The sequence below is a fragment of the Ochlerotatus camptorhynchus genome, unplaced genomic scaffold, assembly GCF_037179485.1.
Source record: "Ochlerotatus camptorhynchus isolate MF236.1 unplaced genomic scaffold, CSIRO-AGI_Acam_v1.1 ptg000562l, whole genome shotgun sequence".
Lineage (NCBI taxonomy): Eukaryota > Metazoa > Arthropoda > Insecta > Diptera > Culicidae > Ochlerotatus > Ochlerotatus camptorhynchus.
In genome coordinates this window covers 82201-102605 of record NW_027041044.1, presented here as the reverse complement: position 1 = coordinate 102605, position 20405 = coordinate 82201, and the positions used below count along the sequence as shown (strand labels likewise).

The 20405-nt window shown below is 38.6% G+C and overlaps 1 protein-coding gene across 2 annotated transcripts; it reads right to left on the bottom strand.

Annotated features, from left to right (window-relative positions):
- Positions 1 to 5355: 5355 nt before the first annotated feature.
- Positions 5356 to 19553, bottom strand: trbd (trabid). Of its 2 annotated transcripts, none has more exons than XM_065236650.1 (6): positions 19214 to 19553; positions 18639 to 19139; positions 6295 to 7731; positions 5774 to 6230; positions 5564 to 5709; positions 5356 to 5494 (listed from the first exon to the last, which is right to left on the bottom strand). In XM_065236650.1, the coding sequence occupies exons 2-6, from the start codon at positions 18854 to 18856 to the stop codon at positions 5476 to 5478; spliced, it is 2277 nt and encodes a 758-aa protein (XP_065092722.1). In that variant the 5' UTR covers positions 18857 to 19139; positions 19214 to 19553; the 3' UTR covers positions 5356 to 5475. The 2 variants fall into 2 exon arrangements, with proteins under 2 accessions (XP_065092722.1, XP_065092723.1); XM_065236651.1 differs by having other exon boundaries at positions 18639 to 19012; positions 19390 to 19553.
- Positions 19554 to 20405: the final 852 nt, after the last annotated feature.

Genomic DNA, 20405 nt, shown 5'->3' with positions numbered 1-20405 from the left:
TAATATTCAAATCTACCGTTAAATGCGTCAATGAAGAGTTACGTCTGTTTGTCTGTGGTGAATGTGTTTTCATAAAGCTGTGTAATCGTATTCCTCAATTTGACAAGCAGTAAAATTAGCTCTTTGCCGATGGGCGCGCACTACCAGGTATGAGTATAGTCGCTATATTCATAGTCTGGCGGATAGAATCTCGGGAACCAATTGAGCTGTCAAATAACGGAACCAATCGAGCAAATCACAACCAATAACAGAAAAAGAGCACATCAGCTATTGCGAACAAAAATTCGGAAACTCTTTTCTCGTGACTCAAGACTCGCCTACGCAAACTAACACCATCTTTGGGTTGAGGAAAGTTTCCCCTATCCGATGATGCCGGTAATTTGTAATCGATTGGCGAGGAAGCATAATCAACGTTTTGTTTGTTAAAGTGGATAGTACCTTTTCAATTGTTGGTCTAAAATATATTGAATTGGTTCCGCTTTTTGATTGCTCGAAATTCTATCCACCAGACTATGAATATAGCGACTATAGTATGAGTGCGTGATATTTAAAATATATCAGTAATTTAATTACTTTGAGGACTGTAATAATTTAATTGTAAATACTTTTAAGGTTATTGAAAGTAATCAACATATAGTTAGCAATAATTTATTTAATGGCAAATAATTTAAATATACTTTGAATAATTTAAGTATCAAATTTTGTGAGTATTTAAAGTATTTGAGTAAATTTAGAGTGTATTTAAAGTAATGAAAGCAGTAATGATAAGATTTTAAATATTTGGTCAATAGGCTACGTAGTATTGAAAGACTAGTGCGTGCCCCTCACTCTTTGTGCTCAATGTGTGAGCAAATAACAAGCCTGCCGAGTAGTTCCACGAAAAAAATGACGAATCGTAAAAACTTGATCTTCTCCCATTTGCATAAAACTTTGCATTATTGAGCAATCATTCACATTTTTACAAAAATTCAACAACTTTTGATGTTGTAATTTTTTGTTTGTTTTGGAAATGGCGTTTGTGCTATTTTCCAATAAATTGTAGCACGAAAACGACACTTCTGGTCTTATGACGTCTGAGGCAAAGTGAGGTATTTCAGATTTTAACACTTTTTGGAATTTTTACTAAATACTACTTTTAAAAAAATACCGTGCATATTTTTCCCGAAAGACTTTTCTTTTCAATACAAATATTTTCAAGGCGTAATTTCGATCAGAAATAACGTTTTCGTGCTACAAATGTCAATGACGACATATCCAGAACAACATGTGAAAAGGGCATACAAGCTTTTTGTAAACAAACCTTCTTATGCCCTTTTCTCGCCACCCATATGACACCAACGCAAACCTTTAACATCACCGGGTAGGGGACACTTTCCCCTTCCCGATGATATTGCTGGTTTGCGTGGGCGACCCTCGGTTGGCGAGAAAAGGGCCTACAAAGGTTTGTTTACAAAAAGCTTGTATGCCCTTTTCATATGTTGTTCTGGATATATGAATTATCGCGTATCATATTTTATATTGTCATATAAATTTCATATGCATATACATATTTTCATATTATCATATAAATTCATTGGGATGGGACCTGATTGAAGCGATTTGGATGGGGAGAGTTCAATTGCCAATTCCCTGTTGTTATCATTTCGTGAATTGGGACATCCCCTCGTATGATGGCTTGTTCTGTATCTGGTTGGAACATATTTATCATTGGAATGAAATTCTTCTTGCTCCCGTGGATCACGCGTAAGTGTCTCAGCTTATAAGTCAACCCTCCGATTTAGGCCCTTCATACAATGGTACATTGAGTATAACCAGGTATCGTACTCGCCGGCGCCGGTGGTGTAGTGGTAAGCGTGACTGCTTTCTCACCCCAATAGGTCTGGGTTCAATCCCAGTCGAGGTCGGTGGGTTTTTTTTTCTGAGGCATAAAAATCTCTGTCACGTCTTCCTTCGGAAGGGAAGTAAAGCCGTTGGTCCCGGCCCATGTGTGTTGATGAATGGGTGCGATATCCTACGCAGGAGTGGAAGCTGCCTTCCTTTCCTGCACATTCGATTGCCGTCAATGGATGGCAATCGATGTCCGTCGGTGATTGGCACTAGATTGCGGAACAGAGACCGACGTTAAATAAAGAAAAAAAAGGTATCGTACTTCATCAAGTCATTCGTGGCGGAAAGTCCACTGTCTAATGGCTGCGCCCTGCAACAATGAGTGGTATCCCTTACAAACATACAAACAAATGCCAATGACGCCATTTTGAAAAAAAAATACAAGATCCAAAAGAGCCAAACTTTTGCAAAAATGTGAATGAATGCCCATAACACATAACTATGCAAAGTTTCATGCAAATCGGTAAAGGTCGAGTCAAAATGATTATGTTTTTATCCTATTTGGCCTGGAACTGGTCTGAATAGTAATCTTGCTTTCTACTCACTCTAAATGAACGCTCACGAATCATGAAATCGCTAATTGTAACGCTCTGAAAGCGGAATTTCATGAGTCAAACACATGCTTTACAACCTCTTGTAACTTACAAGCAGGCTTGCAATTGATCATTACAGCTAAAGTGCTTGTTTTCGTAATTATGAAACCATGGCATACTAAAATGATGATTTTTATTTGCAAGAAGAGGTGGTAAAGTTTATGTATGGCATATAAAATTTGTCAATTTTGCTTTCAGAAGGTCACAACTAGCTATTTTATGATCACTGATTGCTCGCTCATCGTTACAGCTAATCGCTATTGTGACTCTCTGAAAGCTAAATTGACAGGTTTTATGTGTCATACACACACTTTACCTTATTTTCTTGCATCTTGTAAATAAGAATTATCATTGAAATATCTCATAGCTTCATAAATCCAAAAAATAGCATTTTAGCTGTAATGAGCTTTTGCGGTTGGAAACTAACAATTTAAAATTGGCTCACTACTTGACTAGCCTATTAGCACAAACGAAGTGACAGACGAATAACTGGCGAAGAAATCCATTTAAATAATGTGGTTCACTGTAATAGAATTTTCTTGGAAGCTTGTGCCATCATCCACCAGATGGGTAATTTTTTTTTGTTTTGATTTGAACAAAGTTGATTTTGTGTACAATGTTTCTTTGACAGTGTGCAAAGAGTGTATTATTTTGTCATTTTTTTATGCATTTCAGTTTTGAGTAGAGTGAAAGGGATAGAACAAAAACATTCTAGTACATTTGGTGAAAATGCTAGTTCAATCCAGTAGTAGCAACAATCAATACGAAACTAACGATTTTAAATTGGCTCACCACTTTAGTAGCCTATTGGTCCCAAGCAAACGATTAACGTACCCTATTATAGTTGAAATTCTATTACTACACTATGTTTGTTTTGATTCGCTATGAAAGTTTGACAGATAACATCAGGGGTGTGTGGATTCATGCAGAACATGCAGGGGTGAGTGAAATAGCTTGGGACTGCTTGGGACCGTTGTTCTGGTACTGAGTGAGCCAAAAATAATAATGATTTTCTTCGGGACCCAGTGGTCTTAGAGTTACCTCTATGGTAGTAGCATAGAGGTAACTCTAAGACCACTGGGTCCCGAAGAAAATCATTATTATTTTTGGCTCACTCAGTACCAGAACAACGGTCCCAAGCAGTCCCAAGCTATTTCACTCACCCCTGCATGTTCTGCATGAATCCACACACCCCTGATGTTATCTGTCAAACTTTCATAGCGAATCAAAACAAACATAGTGTAGTAATAGAATTTCAACTAGAATAGGGTACGTTAATCGTTTGCTTGGGACCAATAGGCTACTAAAGTGGTGAGCCAATTTAAAATCGTTAGTTTCGTATTGATTGTTGGTAGTAGTGTTGCCATGTGCAAATCGATTAAAGTACTACATTCTAGTAGACATTCTAGTACTACACTATGTTTGTTTTGATTTGCTATGAAAGTTTGACAGATAAAATGAGGGGTTCGTGGATTTTCCTGTGCTTCGAGGAGTGCATCGATTAGCTTGGGACCGAAGATAGTACCAGAGCTGAGCCAAAAAGTTTAGCACGTTTTTTCGGGACCTTCTGCTCATAGAGTTACCTCTATGGATTTAGTGTCAATGATCAAACATTTAAATCTTGATTTAAAAATCGAGATGAATGTCTACGGGATCGATAAAAATATTGTTGTGCTCAGAAAACGAAGCTCTATCAGATGATGTATAAAATCGGTATATTTTTCAAAATTAAAGAACCCAAGTATCTAACTGGGCGCTTTTAGCCCAGTTAACGAACAAGAACTGTACCTAGAGAGGGTCTAGTATAAGAGAGGAGCAGATTCAAAACAAAATTCCTTGGCAACCTATGCCTGAGTGATTTCTAGCCACAATGTCAATGCAATCAAGATAGGCGCTACTCGATTGGCTCTGGCTTTCACAGATAGCCTGGCTCAAAACCAACCAGTCCGCTCCTCTCTTATACTAGACACTCTCTAACTGTGCCTATCCTATATTCAGCTCAATTTAGCAAAATTAGGGACTTAAGAGCGTGACATTATTGTATGTTGTTTTCATTTAAGTATTCTCGCTTAAAAGTAGGGTAAAGTTGAACAAGATGGGTCAGTTCGTACATTTATTAATTTATTTGTTTGTCAAACTCAACAGGTTCGATTCAACCCCAAGTTTTTTCAAGTCAGTATTGAACCTGTTGGTGTTGACTATCAAAAAAAAATTAAATAGATGACCCATCTTGCCCCACCTTACCCTATATAGTATAGATATTCGGACCACAGGAAATTCAGATCTCAATAAAATTAAGTCGCATTCGTTGACTTTTGAAAATAATTTATTTGCGTCATTTATGTATATAGATAACTCACTTATTATTCGAATAAACGAAAGTATGTACACACCAAAGTAGAAACCCGAAAATAGTTTTAAATTCCGTAAAACGTAACAAACATAACAGAGCTGTGTTCGAGTTAATAGATTGGATCTATCTTGATTACTTGGCATGGTATTTTAGCAATTTTTCAAATTGTAAAGTACAAGTGCATCGTTTAATTTATTTCTTACTCGCAATCAACTACTGTGCTACACTGCCTCAGGGTTGGTGGGAAACTGTGATAGGTTCAGGATATCGCCATAGGTAGCAAGTGGGAGATTTCAGAATGCATCGTCCTCCCTTCGCCAGTATCATTTTTTTTTTTGTATCGACGGAGGGTGTATTTTAGGAATACAGATTTTGTGCAGATGTGAAACGATTTGTGTAATTGTTTTTTTTTTTTTTTTGATTTTTCGTTACAACAGTTGTTGAATATTACAATAATTGACGTTCGATGTACGTTCGATACAGTGCTAATGTTTGTGATGTGGCGAAGCTTGGTTTTCTGGGTTTTCTCTAGTTGTAAGTGATTTACACAGTTGGATAAGTGACATATGTGACGTTGTGTCTCTTCTCTACGATTAAAATTATTAATTTTGTTAAAATCTCCCAGCCAGCCGTTCCAGCAATTTAAAAAAGCCTTGAAATACTGAAAAGTAAAAAAAAACAAAGTAACTTAGTAATACCAAGCCGTGTTCCAGCTTATTTATTTTCTTACGCTATTCTCCGGTAATGATTAAGCCATTCCTCTAGCATTTGAGCGACTAATAGTGGACGTTTATGCAATTTCTGCTGTGCTACTAATAACCCTTCAGTTTCGCAGACATCTAACCACTGGCGCATGATAGACTCTTCCCGACCAATCTGAGAACGACAAAGAGAAATAATGCAATTTCCTTGCCCGAAAATATTAGCTCGAAGAACGTACCTCGTTGTTATTCAAAAAATGAATCGGCAGAAGCTTCATCTCGCAGTCCATTAAAGGTAAAAAGGTGATGTCTTCCCTATCGTCTCGAGCTGCATCTATTCGTGAGTAAGGTTCCGTCGGTACGAGTGCACTAAAATGACCTCTGGTGTAACCAAGAGCAATTGGCGAGGTTATGCAAAAGCTTTGCTCCCACAACAAAGGCAAATAAACGCCTTCAAATCTGGCATAACCGATGTCTTCGCCACGGAAGCTTTTTACGTACTTTACACCATAGACAATAATAGGCCGACGTAGAATATGTGCTAGAACGAATATGTGTAATTGTTCGAGTGAAGACCCAGGCTGACTAGCAAGTGATAGTAGAGTACTCCAATCTTCTTCTAGTTGCGATTCAGCCAAAGTGTAGTGTAGCAGCGCAGCTTGAAGGATTTCGTTTTCTTTCCAGCGAGGATAGAAACTGAAATGAGATTCGCAATCAATTGCTACACTCTGTTATGTATCTAGACAAGTCCATCACTTACAAGTGGCCGCACTGATGTAAACTGTCAGCAAGAGCCCTCCTTAAAGTATTATCACGATCGAATACACCCCATGTTGCTTGCATGGCCGAGTCTAGCAAGCAATCACCGGCACTTCGATTCCATAGCACCATTAAACGGGATCCCAGCCGTTCGGTGATTTCCAGCGACCAATTTAGAGCTGGCGGTGGCATTTCCAGCTGCTTCTGGGCATCCCGATCAAGAAGCTCTTCATACAGTTGCTCCTGCAGAGCCAATGGAAGTTCTTCGATATCTGCTGGCAGCGAAAATGTTGCATGCTCAGTAACGTACTGGCAGCTGAACGATGCTTTTCGGATACGTAACGAATGGGCAAAGTGACGCCTTATATCGCTGGCCAAATCGGGGGCGACGTACGAGGGTACCCTCTTGATACCTGGACCTGAACCTGAGATTTGAACCAAAAGCATTGGCAGCATTTCATCACGATGAAACCGAATTGCCAGGTGAATTAAAGTATGACCAACATCAAAAGCAATATTGTTATGATTCAACAAGTTGACTTCAGAATGGGTAAGAGCTCGACCAGCATCTCCTCCACAGGTTAGATAACTTTCAACGGCTCCCACATTATTCTCTGCAATTCCGATGCATGCATTAAGCCACTGCCAATCTGGCTGTCGCCTCAGTTGACGCATATATCGTTCTTGTTGATATACATCCAGATTGTTCATTGGTTCCTGCTCGCGAACCAACTGTTGATTACGTTTATTGTTAACCACTATATTGCTAGCAACATTCTCATCGTGTTCTGGTGAATGTTTTGCAGAAGCTTGGCTATTGCGACCACTGTTTGTTTCGCGTGGATGTAAGCACATTGAGCACTTTAATGCTTTGGGCCAATTTTCATAAGTACAAGCAGAACAAGACCATTTTCCTGTATTGTTAGACGAACGGGAACAAGTGTTTACTGGAGAAGTCGATGTCGGTGACTGGTGTTTTGCGCCACAAATCACACCTCCTGAATCGTTATCTTTGGAACTTTCCAGAACCCGTTCTGCAGCAGTGGAACCTTTATGAGAAGGCGAGTTATTCCGCCGTTTACGACCACTTTCTATTCCAGGATGGAACAGATCTAACAAATCATCTTCACCCGTGCTTCGACAAATATTGAGGGCATTCAATTGGTCACTCAAACTGTCGTATTCCGAAATCATCTTCGATGGTATGGATTTTTGCGGCAGAGGTTTCTGGTTCAACGGTTTGATCAATATTTCATCTTCTCGTTTGCTATTGCATTGCTGACAACGTCGAGCGTGGGGCAGGTTCAAGTAAGTACAAGTACTGCATGACCATCTTAGAGTACTGTCGCTTTCGCTAGTTGGTGATATACCTGATGATCCACTAGCTTGGTTTGATGTGGATTTTTTCGTTGTACTGAGCTGCTGCGTAGGGCTTAATCTGAAACGATAGAAGCAGAATGGAAATAAAGTATTATTTTTAAAAAAGTTGAAGGATATCGACAGTGGATACCGTTTTGTACTACCACCCACTTATACCTGATTAAACCTTGAACCTCGAACAGCCAAACAAATTTTGGTTGCCAATTATTACAGTGACTCTTGAACTCATCTTTGAAGTAAATTTTCGACTAGGTTTTTTTTTTTAACTAATTACGCGCATTTCACCAATATTTTGCAGAATACTAAAATGTCATCTAAATTAATATGTTTTCCATACACCTGTGTTTAAATCTACCTTCATCTATAATTCAATTCAAACTATAATTATTTTAAAAAATTTCAAAACTGCTCGAAATTAGGCGTTGTGCGCCCACCGTAGATGGTACGCAACACCTTCCGTTCGAAAACACCAAGGGCTGGTCTTCCACGAGCATAGTCCAGGTCTCGTGACCGTAGAGGACCACCTGTCTAATCAGCGTTATGTAGATAGTCAACTTCGTGCGTCGGCGAATTTTATTCGACCGGAGTGTCCGCGGGTATCATTTTCGTGTCCATCCCAGCTGTTCTGATCACACCTTCTAACGCGATGTTGAATAGCAGAGACGAAAGCCCATCACCTTGCTTGCCGTAACCCTCTGCGAGATTCAAAGGTACTCAAGAGTGTCCCCGATACTCGAACAACGCACATCACTCGATCCATCGTCGCCTTGACCAATCGCGTCAGTTTATCCGGAAATCCGTACTCGTGCATAATCTGCCATAGCCGATCTCGATCGATTGTGTCGTATGCGGATTTGAAATCGATGAACAAATGATGTGTGGGCACGTTGTATTCGCGGCATTTCTGCAGAACCTGTCGAACCGCAAAAATTTGATCCGTGGTAGCGCGGGCAATTGCCCCACGAACTCTCTTGTAAATGGTGGCAGGCGGCGACATAGAATTTGGGAGAGTGCCTTGTAAGCGGCCCTCAGCTGTGTGATCGCGCGGTAGATGCACCAATCCAACTTGTCGCCCTTTTTGTAGATTGGTCATACGACACCTTCCATCCACTCCTCCAGTAATATCTCCTTCTCCCAAACCTTGGCAATTACCCAGTGCAGCGCTCTAGCCAGTGCTTCAACACCGTATTTTAATAGCTCACTTAGTAGTTGATCTACACCAGTTGCTTTGTTGTTCTTTAGTCGATCGACCTCCTCCTCAACTTCTTGAAGATCGGGGACCGGTAGCCTGTCGGCTTCTGCTTGTGCTCCAAGGTCTGTTGCCGTGCCACCTTTGTTTTCTGCTGCATCACCGTTGAGGTGCTCGTCATAGTACTGCTTCCACCTCTCAATCACCTCACACTCGTTCGTGAGAAGGTTAGTGTTCACGCACGAGGCGAACGTTTTGTGTGATTTTCTTGTATTTTTTCTTATTAGTGCTGATTAAATTGATCCCCGTTTTCCACCTCATATTATTTGGCAAAGTCCCATCCATTAACCCCGAGCTGACCTCGGGTAATCGGTCACCCTACTAACTTCAGTCCTTTTCCACTTCAACACACGCACTACCGAAAATGAGCATGTTGCCGCAAGCTATGGCTCCTCCCACTAGTAGAATTTCCTATCGTAGCATAGCAGCGAGGAGGAGAAGAAGAAGAAGAAGAATTGAACATATAAAAGTACCCATCTTTCGCGCCATGCTCATATACGTGTAGGGTAGGATGGTGCAAAACGCACCGTTTAAGTAAAATCGGCAAATGCTGGCGTATGGAAGGTAAAGTCAAGAAGAAAGTAATGGTGTATGGTTCATTGGCATGTTTTCTACGAAGATCGAGTGATTTAGAACCACAAAACGATGATTTGCAAGGTATTTTATAAAATGGTTCCAAAATGATAGCGGGACAAAACGCCTGATTCATGGTGCAATATGCACCACAACATTAGGGCAAGACGCACGAAAACAATGGCCAAAACGCACCACAACATTGGGGTAAAAGGCACCGCATGATAGACAAACCATAACCCCTGCAAATAAATAATGCAAAGGAAAAAGGTATTTCAAATGATAATTCCTTTATGTTACATCAGAAATAAGGCCTCAATAGAATGTTAAACTGTGATTTTTTTACGAAAAGTGAATTCGTTCAAAAGCTTAATTTGCAGTCGATGATTTTAACAACTGTGTCATGTTTTGCACAAAATGCTATTTTTTTAATGGAATCAGTAGGTCAATATATGATTTTATGATCAAGAATTATTTGTGAAATTCCAGTTGAAAACAAACACAATCCGTTACCCGGAAAATACATCTGAGGAAAAGTTATCGCTGTTTTTCTATAAGTGGGCATATTACCCCAGGGGTGCATTATGGGCAGTTCTCCCTTACCAACCAGTGCTGTTAATTTTCATATCATTCGATTGAAGATGAACCAATACAACCATTAAATCAATTCTGTGAAAACGAATTCTCACATGACCATAATTTGAAGAGCCCCTTTCTCATTCGAAGCTCATCGTCACTGTCAATTGAGTCACTCAAGACTGGCGCACAATGCATAAGTTTCCGGGTTTGTTAACAGATAATGCATGGGCTAACTGTCAAAAAACCTGTAAACTTATGCATTGTGCGCCGGCCTTCACTATCATTTGATATACGACAGTGAAGTATGGAAGAAACCCAGCAAAATGATCATGAACAGACAAGTCGACCCGATGTCGGATCAATGTAAGGCAATTTTTTGGTCGATGTCGACCCAATGTCGTATTGTTGTCGGGTCAATTTTATGCTTATGTCGGGTCAACATCAGGTTGGGGTTTGGTAGAAGTCAGGTTGGTGTCGGGTTGGCTTAGCTTTTTCGCCGGAATGTCGACCAGAGCTCCGTTTATGTGTAAGTTACACCTCGGGTTACACTCAATTGAATGATATCAAGCGTTTCTCAAATGAGAATGATCCATGCCTTTGTCAAATGACTAAGCAACTGAAATCATACATTCGAAGGAGGTCCCCTTTGATAGTGGATAGTTGCTTTTCTCATTTTCATCAAAAATGATCAATTGATTCTGAGAATTTACAGCACTGGTACCATGGTACTGGTACTGGTATAGTGTATGCCCCTCTTAACAGAGAAGCTATTATTGTAGCGATCGAATAGTTACATTGTACGTAACTCATAAGCGTATGTGTAAAAAGCAAGCACGTAAATAAACGATGCGAGCAGGGTCTCGCTCTCTAATACCATAGAGGTAACTCTAAGACCACTGGGTCCCGAAGAAAATCATTATTATTTTTGGCTCACTCAGTACCAGAACAACGGTCCCAAGCAGTCCCAAGCTATTTCACTCACCCCTGCATGTTTTGCATGAATCCACACACCCCTGATGTTATCTGTCAAACTTTCATAGCGAATCAAAACAAACATAGTGTAGTAATAGAATTTCAACTAGAATAGGGTACGTTAATCGTTTGCTTGGGACCAATAGGCTACTAAAGTGGTGAGCCAATTTAAAATCGTTAGTTTCGTATTGATTGTTGGTATTAGTGCATAGTCAACAAGTGTTTCTGTATATCGTATTCATCCTGGAAACCAAATTAACAATACCTTGTTAGACCGTTTTAGAATCTTCGTTATCATACATAAAACATTGTATCGAACGGATCATTTTTAATACAAAGTTTAAACTAAACAAAATACGCATTCTCCTTTTCCGTGACAAGCCGAAAACCAAGTCTTTCTCAAGGCTCACAATGCGATAATTTTTGCTAGTCTAAAATTTCGTAACCATCCATAACTTTGGTATTCCCCTTCGAGCCGAGGATTTTCCACACTATTTTCAGCGCCCATGAGCGGACAAGTCGGTCCCATCCTACCGGATCCGAGTGATTTTATTGTTTCTCGTTGCAGCAACCACAACAACGTGTCGAAAAGTTCGTGCCATTGGTCGCTGTGATCAGCCGATCTGCCACACAAAAGCTCGCAGAGTTTATTTTCGAATGTTCTTGTCGCTTGGCGGAAAGGAGAGTAGGGTTTTTGATCTAATTTCCGTCCTACTAACCACAACCCGCGCTTTACCTCTCTTTTCTGAACGAGTTTAAACAAAAAATGGAATATTTCTATCAAAACTGACTTGCAAATTTATTCACCTTTCCATACGTACCGTTGGATTTGATAAAGAGTCACAAATTGTTGAGATATTGTCTAAAATCTAACACTGCTTCTTGATTCTAAATTCGTTCTACGAGTTTCAATTCCGTCCTAACGCATTGAAACGCCATTAGATTTTCTTTGTCCTACGGATAAACGTAGAAAAAGAGGATTCGCTAGGAGCGCTTCTTTTGTTTTGAGAACAATGAGCGTAAATATTCATACAATGCGCTCTAACAGGATTTATGTTGTAGCTAATGAACTAACGCATCGGAACAAACCTATTATTGATTTGTGCACGGTGAAATTATTGATATTATTGATCTTTTCTGATCGATAGAACGGAAATGGGCGATTACGACGAAGTAGCTACCCTACCTATTTTGTTTCTTCGAATGTACAGTAGCTACGGTACTCGTGAGTGAAAGCTAATAAAAGCTACATCGTCACGTGTGCAAAAGAAAGTACAGGAGCTTGTTACGTCGTGTCCGAGTGGTGGTATTCCATGAGGAGTTGAAGTGTCGCGTTACCGATCGAGTCACTGGACTCATTCCGTCAGTTCCCATCGATATCATTGGAATTTACCGTCTGGAATTCTCCTTGCTGATCCTACTTTCCACATTCCTGGAGAAGTAGATTTGCTCATTGCCATTGGCATTGAACTATTCTTTAAAATGTTGGTACCAGGACAAATAACAATTACTGAAAACCCAATCCTCCAGAAGACTCGTCTCGGATGGGTAGTCGCTGGAGCGATTAGACCAACTAATCTAGCTCGAGAGCAGCAACACTGTTACACAATAGGTGTTCAGTCGTACGCAAATCCTTTTGAAAAACCTTGTTCCCCGAACGAAGTTGATTCCTCCACTTATCTAAGAAAAATTTCGCTTACTCTTTTGATCTAGTTCCTCGTCCAACCAGAAATTGTGTTGGAGCTGGAATCGGACGGAAAGCTTGAATTGAAAGTGCAGTACCGTTGCCCGCTTTGGCTGGACATATAACCGTTTTCAAATTACCTGGCAGAAGTACGGGTGGGAGCAAATTTTCATTTGACTGGACAAGGAGCGAATAGCATCTGGGCAAGTAACGTTGTCACCAGAAGTGGATGTTATATGTCCCTGTGTTAAATGGTCGAGTAGGCATGTCAGCTAATGTGGAAGTGGTGTGGTTCTCGATCGCGGCATCGATAAGAATTGTTCCATCGATTTCAACCGGCGCGATACTACGATACTACTGGAGTCGCTCAGAACACAAACTTGTTCAATTATATTTCTGACATCGATACGGTTGTTACTGCACGGCTTAGAGAGGAAATGTTCGTATTTTGTTGAGGTTGAAATTCATGTTGTAGCAGGTGAAAATCTTCGATTCAATGTTCTTCTCAGTACAGCTAATTTTCTTACACCAGCGAGTACAAGCCATCAACTGTATGGTGTAAATAAAATGCTGAATATTCTTTGCATTCATGACAGAACCAAAATAATCCATCGTTTTCACGACATCCAAGTGCAATAGCAGCATTGACTCCGATAACTTTCCAATGCAATTTTTTATCACAGCAGCTCAATAATTTATTGTGATATTTTGCCAAGCTACAACCATTAAATGAGCATTCATCGTCTGGGTTCATTGTGAAAGCTACACTATGAGCTTTAAGTAGTAGCTAACTTTGATCCCAGAGGCGGTGATGGGTGAAATTACTAATCGGGAAATTGATGACCGTTCCTTTGATGAAAATACGGCAAAACTTTTTCATGTTAAACACTACGAACTTTGGTAATTATTATCGAACAAACTGTTACTTAATGAATGTGATATTGGGATAAGTAAGGGATTGAAGAGGTCGGTTATTGGGGGGTTTTGAGGAAATGACATATAGTATTAGATTTGTGATGCTAAATGTAAAGAAACCGAAAATCCATCTCCCACTGATTCATCCTTTCACAAATATACCAAATTGATATTTTAAAGCAACCATCAAAATAAACAGACAATATATGAAAGGCTAGTTGCCAGTTGCTTTAAAGGCTAGTTGCCTCCCTATCGGACCCCCCGTATCCTAACTCTTTTGTTAATCTACCTAATGTTATTAGGCTGTCTAAATTTTCTTATTTAAGTTCGTTGGATGATTATGATATCTCATTAGTCTAATTTAATAAATAATTGAAATCTCTAATTTACCTAATCAATCATAACTCATGCTTTATTAAGTACCTAAACTGCTATGTAATCTAAAATTTAACGTGTTTCAAGTAATGTTGACTTTGATCTATATTCATTATATCTTAGATCGACCCAGGTGACACCTTCAAGTGATAAAATGCTTCACGTTTAAATTAGTTTCCTAGCTGATTTTTAAATTATATAGGGTATATGCTCCAACTAAACTAACACGTTTCCACTATGTCGTCCCACAAAATTACGTCTGCATATGTCACAATAGAAGCACGCCACAGTGGAAATCCCGAGCCATAGTTCAAACACTTATCCCAAATCAAAATGAAGCACATATAAGATTAGTTACAATACCATATGAAACAAAAATGGTGTTTAACATTGTTCCCTGAGTAATGCTTCAATGAAAACAACAATGAAAGCTTGTCACGCAAATAGAAGGAGCACTGTTGGGCACTTTCTGAAATATTTCAATAGTATAATTCCCTTGCAAGCCCAAATAAATCTATCTGCGTAAAAATAAATAAAATAAGAGTGATTTGCGGAAAAACCCGTCAGTATCGCACCCAACGTAAGCGTACTACAACGCGGCTCTCAAACAAAGGAGTACTAAGTGTGATACTATCACTTCAGACTAGAACTTTGGTTCTCTCATGCAATGGTTCATCAGAGAGGGGAAGCTCAGTAATCCTCATCGCATGCTCATGACGCTATTCTGTCACGGTATGAGCCAACGATGCCGGACCTAAACCAACCGTCTCCAGCGCTCCACTATGAAGCATAACATTAGGCCCGCCCACCAACGTCCAGGTTAAAAACTAGCCAAGGGGAGGGAATTTTCCACTCTGACTCTGAACTCTCACAATTGACTTGAAGTTCTAGTCAGGACTCTTGTAGAGTTCTTTCCAAAACTCATTTGGATTTTTTATTTTATTTTTTCCTTTATTTACAAGGTCACCTTGAATAAGCTTGAAATGCGAAGAAGAAGTGTGAACTTGCACAGCAAAAAAATGTAATATCGATCAACGTAATTCAAGCTGATGTATGAAATAATGATGTAATAGCAAAAAGCAGATACAATATTACATCAATGGATGTAATTTTGTTCACAAAATCGATGTACATCGTACAATGTGATATTACACAATCGATGGATTGACCTGGTTGCAGCAGTTTCGATGTAATATACAACAACTTTTTTTCTGTGTGGTATAAAAGAGCAATTTGAGCTGAACAATGTTTACTCTACGGATACACATATTTGGATTTTTGATAAATTTAATTTGTGACTTTAATCAAATCCAACGATACTATGGAAGGGTAAAATTTATTTAGACGTAATCTTTAGTAGAAATATTCCATGTTGTCTAAAAATACGTTCGAAAAAAACGCTAAAGTACAGATTGTGTTTAGTTGGCCGAAAATTTGATCTCAATCCTTTATTGGGGTATTTCCCCATAATTTCACGTGACTTTTGCGCTAGCCGCGGTTTTAGCTCCCAGTTTACTCTATTCTTATTGAGGATAAAATTACGGCCCTTCACTGAAACTTTGTGCAAAGGCTTTTTTGGGAAAAACCGAAAGGCCGCGCGCAGTTTATCACATCGACTGAATGTAACAATATTTTGTTTTTTTTGTAGAGTTGCCTGCCATCCTGCATTATGCAAAACTTATTAATTTTAAGCAATCAATACTTTAATAACAGATATCAACAATACCATCATATTATCCATTTTTTTTTTTTTTGGTAATCACAGTGGCAGCAACTTGCTTAAACTCTACACTGGACCCCTTTTATTGATAAATTTTGCTTCTATGAGCCTCTATTTTAAATCAACACACAGACGTTCCTAGGCTATGGTGCCCGTTTGGTCACTGTTGTTTTTGTGCTGATCCAAATAGTTTTGATAATATAATTGCGCATTCTTGTTTTTTTAAAAGGTTGGTTTTTGTCCCAGTCTTGTCTTCTGTCGTCTCTTATTTTGTCATTTTGTCTTGTGTATTAACTTCCACTTGTCTTGTTTATTGTGTCAACTTGTGTCTATTGCCTGTTTTTAAACTCGTTCTGTTACTCTGTCATGACTAATTTCCTGCAAACAATGTATCCGATCGCCGATCCGGCGCAACCGGCAGCTCGCACACGCCTATCAACACCACCAGCAGGTAGAGGAAAATTTCCCCTATCTGATGATAGTGCCAGCACGCGCGGGCGAGCCACCAGTTACGCCAAATCGACGACCAAACGCACAGCCTACAAAAGCCGATACGCTCCCTTGAAAAAGTTATCGAGATTTCTACTAATTAATGAATTATTGACAATTACTATGTTCGAAGTAATTCTTTGAGTTCCAGCTTGTACGTGTCTCACGTCATATGATTCGCCATTCATAAAGATAATGGGTTAAAAGGGAGTAAAACATACATAAAGGTAGATTAGTATTAGTTGTACTTGATCCAAACAATAGAAATAAGCATAGATGACTTAGTAGAAAAATAAAACTAATATATAACTAAAAGTGCAATGGATAAATGTTAGTTCCGGGATCATTTTAGTGTTTGCACTATTTGCAGCAATTGTTATAAGATTATGCGACACTGCTACTACTACTATGTTAGATGTATGACTTGTCAATTTTCGCAACGCAATATCTTTCAATAAATCACTCAATCAATTTGATGTTTGAAAATTTGCTCAAAAGGGTTTTGTTGACACATCATACCTTAGCGAAAACTAAAGCACAACAATCCTAATTCTTATTTCAAACCTATCAACATATTTAACACATCTTTCCTAAAACTTCACTTGTTCGTAAGCGCCTGGTTGAAGATATGACTTTCGCTATTGACATTGTCTGCAATTAACAAACACACTAAATAGGAAGATTTATTATACAACTTCATAGGCTAGTCGCCTCCCTAAGCGGACCCCCCGCGTCCTATCTGGCTTAGACATATATTAATTATATCTTTGTTCGTCCCAGGTGACACCTTCAAGTGACTAAAATGCTTCACTGTGAAGTTAGTTTCCAAGCTAATTTTAAATTGTATATTGTATAGGGTAAATGTTCCAATTACGCTCTCACGTTTCCACTATGTGGCACCACAAAAATACATATGGGTATGTCACAATAGAAGCACACCACAGTGGAAATCCCGAGCCATAGTTCAAACACTTATCCCAAATCAAAATGAAGCACATATAAGATTAGTTACAATACCATGTACAAAAATGATGTTTAACATTGTTTCCTGAGTAATACCTCAATGAAAACAACAATAAAAGCTTGTCAGGCAAATAGAAGGCCCAACGGTGCACTTTCTGAAATATTTCAATAGTATAATTCCCTTGCAAACCCAAATAAATCTATCTCCGTAAAAATAAATAAAATAAGAGTGATTTGCGGCAAAACCCGCCAGTATCACACCCAACGTCAGTGCCTAAACGTAAGCGTACTACGACGCGGCTCTCAATTAAAGGAGTAACAAGTGTGATACTATCACTGCTAGACTAGATCTTTGGTTCTCTCATGCAGTGGTTTATCAGAGAGGGGAAGCTCAGTAATCCCCATTGCCTGCTCATTACGCCATTCTATCGCGGCATGAGCCAGCAACGCCGGCCATAAACCTACCGTCTCCAACACTCCACTAGCATGAAATTAAGCCCGCCCACCAACAGCAAGGTGCAAAAACTAGCCAAGGGGAGGGACCATCATATTATCCAAAAATTGTATTGCTTATTATCAAAATTTGATCTCAGAGATGAAAGACTGAAAGGCTCGTAAATGAAGTTAAATAATAACACTAATGGCGGTAATGTCATGTTCAGACTGCATAACTACAACATGTTATAATAATTGTTAGAACAGAAAAACACATCAAGATAGCTTTAATGTTATAACTCGGCAGTCTGAACATAGCATAATGCTATGTTTAGGCTGAGCAGTTATAACATGTTATAACATTATCTTGATGAAATTTTTCTTTTCGACAATATTATTATAACATGAACTCTGCAGTCTGAACATAGCATGAGTTTCAACTCGGATTAACTTTTAATACTGACCCTGATTGGAGTATCTGCCAAATATTTTAATGTATTGATTAAAACCGACGTCGACATCAAGCAGCCCGACATTCGTGATCGGGATTTAATTTGAGGATATTAAAAAAATGTATTTTTTACACATTATGTACTTTCAAGTTAGCGTGTAAAGCAAGCCCATGCTGGGGATTGCCAGGTTGGCTTCTAGGGTCTAGCAGTTTTTCGGGTTGACAAATTTATCGTCTTCCCTAGGCATAATAAAGCCAAACAAGAAAAAGAAGAAAAAAAAAATGATTGGAGCTTACCATGGTAATAACAACAACACAATTATATCAAATGAGAATCTTTCATTGAATTGCTATGCAGCGTATTAATTTTTCTTGAGTCTTTTTGATATAAATATACAAAAAATGTATTGATAGATGACAATTCATATGTACGCAATCTGTACAATTTGATCACTCAAAGCTTCCAATTACTTTGATAGATCGCCTCACTTTCTTTAAACGCAGATTTAGATTACCAATACATATCGATTGAAGTTTTAATCCAAAAACAATAAACTCACCTGAAAATATCCTCGTTCAAAAGAGGCTTCTGCCCCTTGCACATGGTACATTTCAACGATAGAGGGAAGTTTTCGTATGTGCAATATTCGCAAATCCATTTCGTTGGTTGTGGCTGCTGATTCTGAAGGGGAACAGTCTGTGATTGCGGATCATCATGAGATTTGCTACCATCATTCTGTTGCTTCTGCTGGCACGAAGAGGGCAAATTGTCCGACATAGCTCTTCCGTGCAAATGTCCAAATAAAACTTGTTTACACTGTTTTTTTATACCGTTTTCCAGCTGCTTGTTGTGCGTCACAGTGGGAACTTTTGTTTTATTGATAAATCAGTTTTCTAATACATCTATTTTCGGTGACGAATGGCTCTGAAAACACTGTGCATAATAACTATTAACGATAAAACTGTACACTGTATGCACTATTTGTAGCAAAATCTGGCACTGTTTAGTGTATAATAAACAAAAAAAACCCTAACACCTCTGATACAGTAGCAAACCACAACTAAAATAAAGAGTTTTGAAAGACTTGAATGTAATAAGCTAGCCAAATTTCGTAATATTTTCAGCGACACCAACCAAATCAAGACGCTGACTGCAATAATAGGCAAACCATTTGAAATGCCCCACAAACAAAAATTAGATTTTTTGGTCCCTTCAAACGGGAGTCAAGGTAATCAACAGGAAAATCAATCTATACTTCTGCTTATTGCAGAATTTACAATCAACAACTTCCTATCACACAGAACACTCACTATCAATTTTCGATTCATCGAAAATGCACCGACTGATTTTGCACAAACTGCTAGGCATTCAAAATGTTAATAACATTCGAAAGGGAATCAAAATCGCGGGACTAATGTTGCTAAATAGTAATCACCATCTTGATGGATTGTGATGATCCTCTTTTCTCCGCGATGTCCGCGACCTATAATTTTTTTCAAGTGACAGTTTTACGTAAGTTTAGAACTTGCTGGCAACCATGTGCATAATCGATAAATAATAAAACATCGCCAACCCCAGTGTAAAATAAAAGTCGATCAGCTGGGAGCGTGTGACCGAAAAAATAAAAAATAAATTACACACCAAATTTCTTAAATTGTGTTCGGTACTTTTTTTGCTGAACTCGTTCTGTAAAATATCATTTTACCGATATTTATGTAAAATGTATTATATTACCATCTTTCCGCAATGAAAAATACTGAATTTCTGTAATTTTCAGAAAATCACCGAAAACTGTAAACAAAAATTACTGATCGAAACTGTAAATGGCTTCAATTTTACAATACTGTAAAAAAGTGTGACGAACGTACTGTAAATAAAGCCTTTTACCAAAACAAACGGTAGTCAAATGCTAGATTCTTGTAAAAATTACCGAACAGATATGTAAAATTCATACTGTCACCCTCGCTGTCAACCTCGAACTTTGCGACCATTAAGAGTTTGAGTGGTATTTGTTTCTCCAGTGTGAAAAGTAAGTACTTAAGTTTTTTTTGCTATAATCTACACGAAACGAAAATCAATTATTTAATTCATGTGTTTCACTTATACATTTTTGCCAAAGCATCAGCCTTATACATTCCATACACAGCAAAAAAAAAATGTAATATCGATCAATGTAATTCAAGCTGATGTACGAAATAATGATGTAATAGCAAAAAGCAGATACAATATTACATCAATGGATGTAATTTTGTTCGCAAAATCGATGTACATCGTACAACGTTATATTACACAACCGATGGATTGACCTGGTTGCAGCAGTTTGGAT

Excerpts from the sequence above, each read along its gene's own strand:
- trbd (XM_065236650.1), bottom strand. The coding sequence starts at position 18,856 with ATGTCGGACAATTTGCCCTCTTCGTGCCAGCAGAAGCAACAGAATGAT. Across the intron at positions 7,732-18,638 it reads TTGAACGAGGATATTTTCAG|ATTAAGCCCTACGCAGCAGC; the intron begins GTGAGTTTATTG and ends CTATCGTTTCAG. Across the intron at positions 5,710-5,773 it reads ATTTTTTGAATAACAACGAG|ATTGGTCGGGAAGAGTCTAT; the intron begins GTACGTTCTTCG and ends TGTCGTTCTCAG.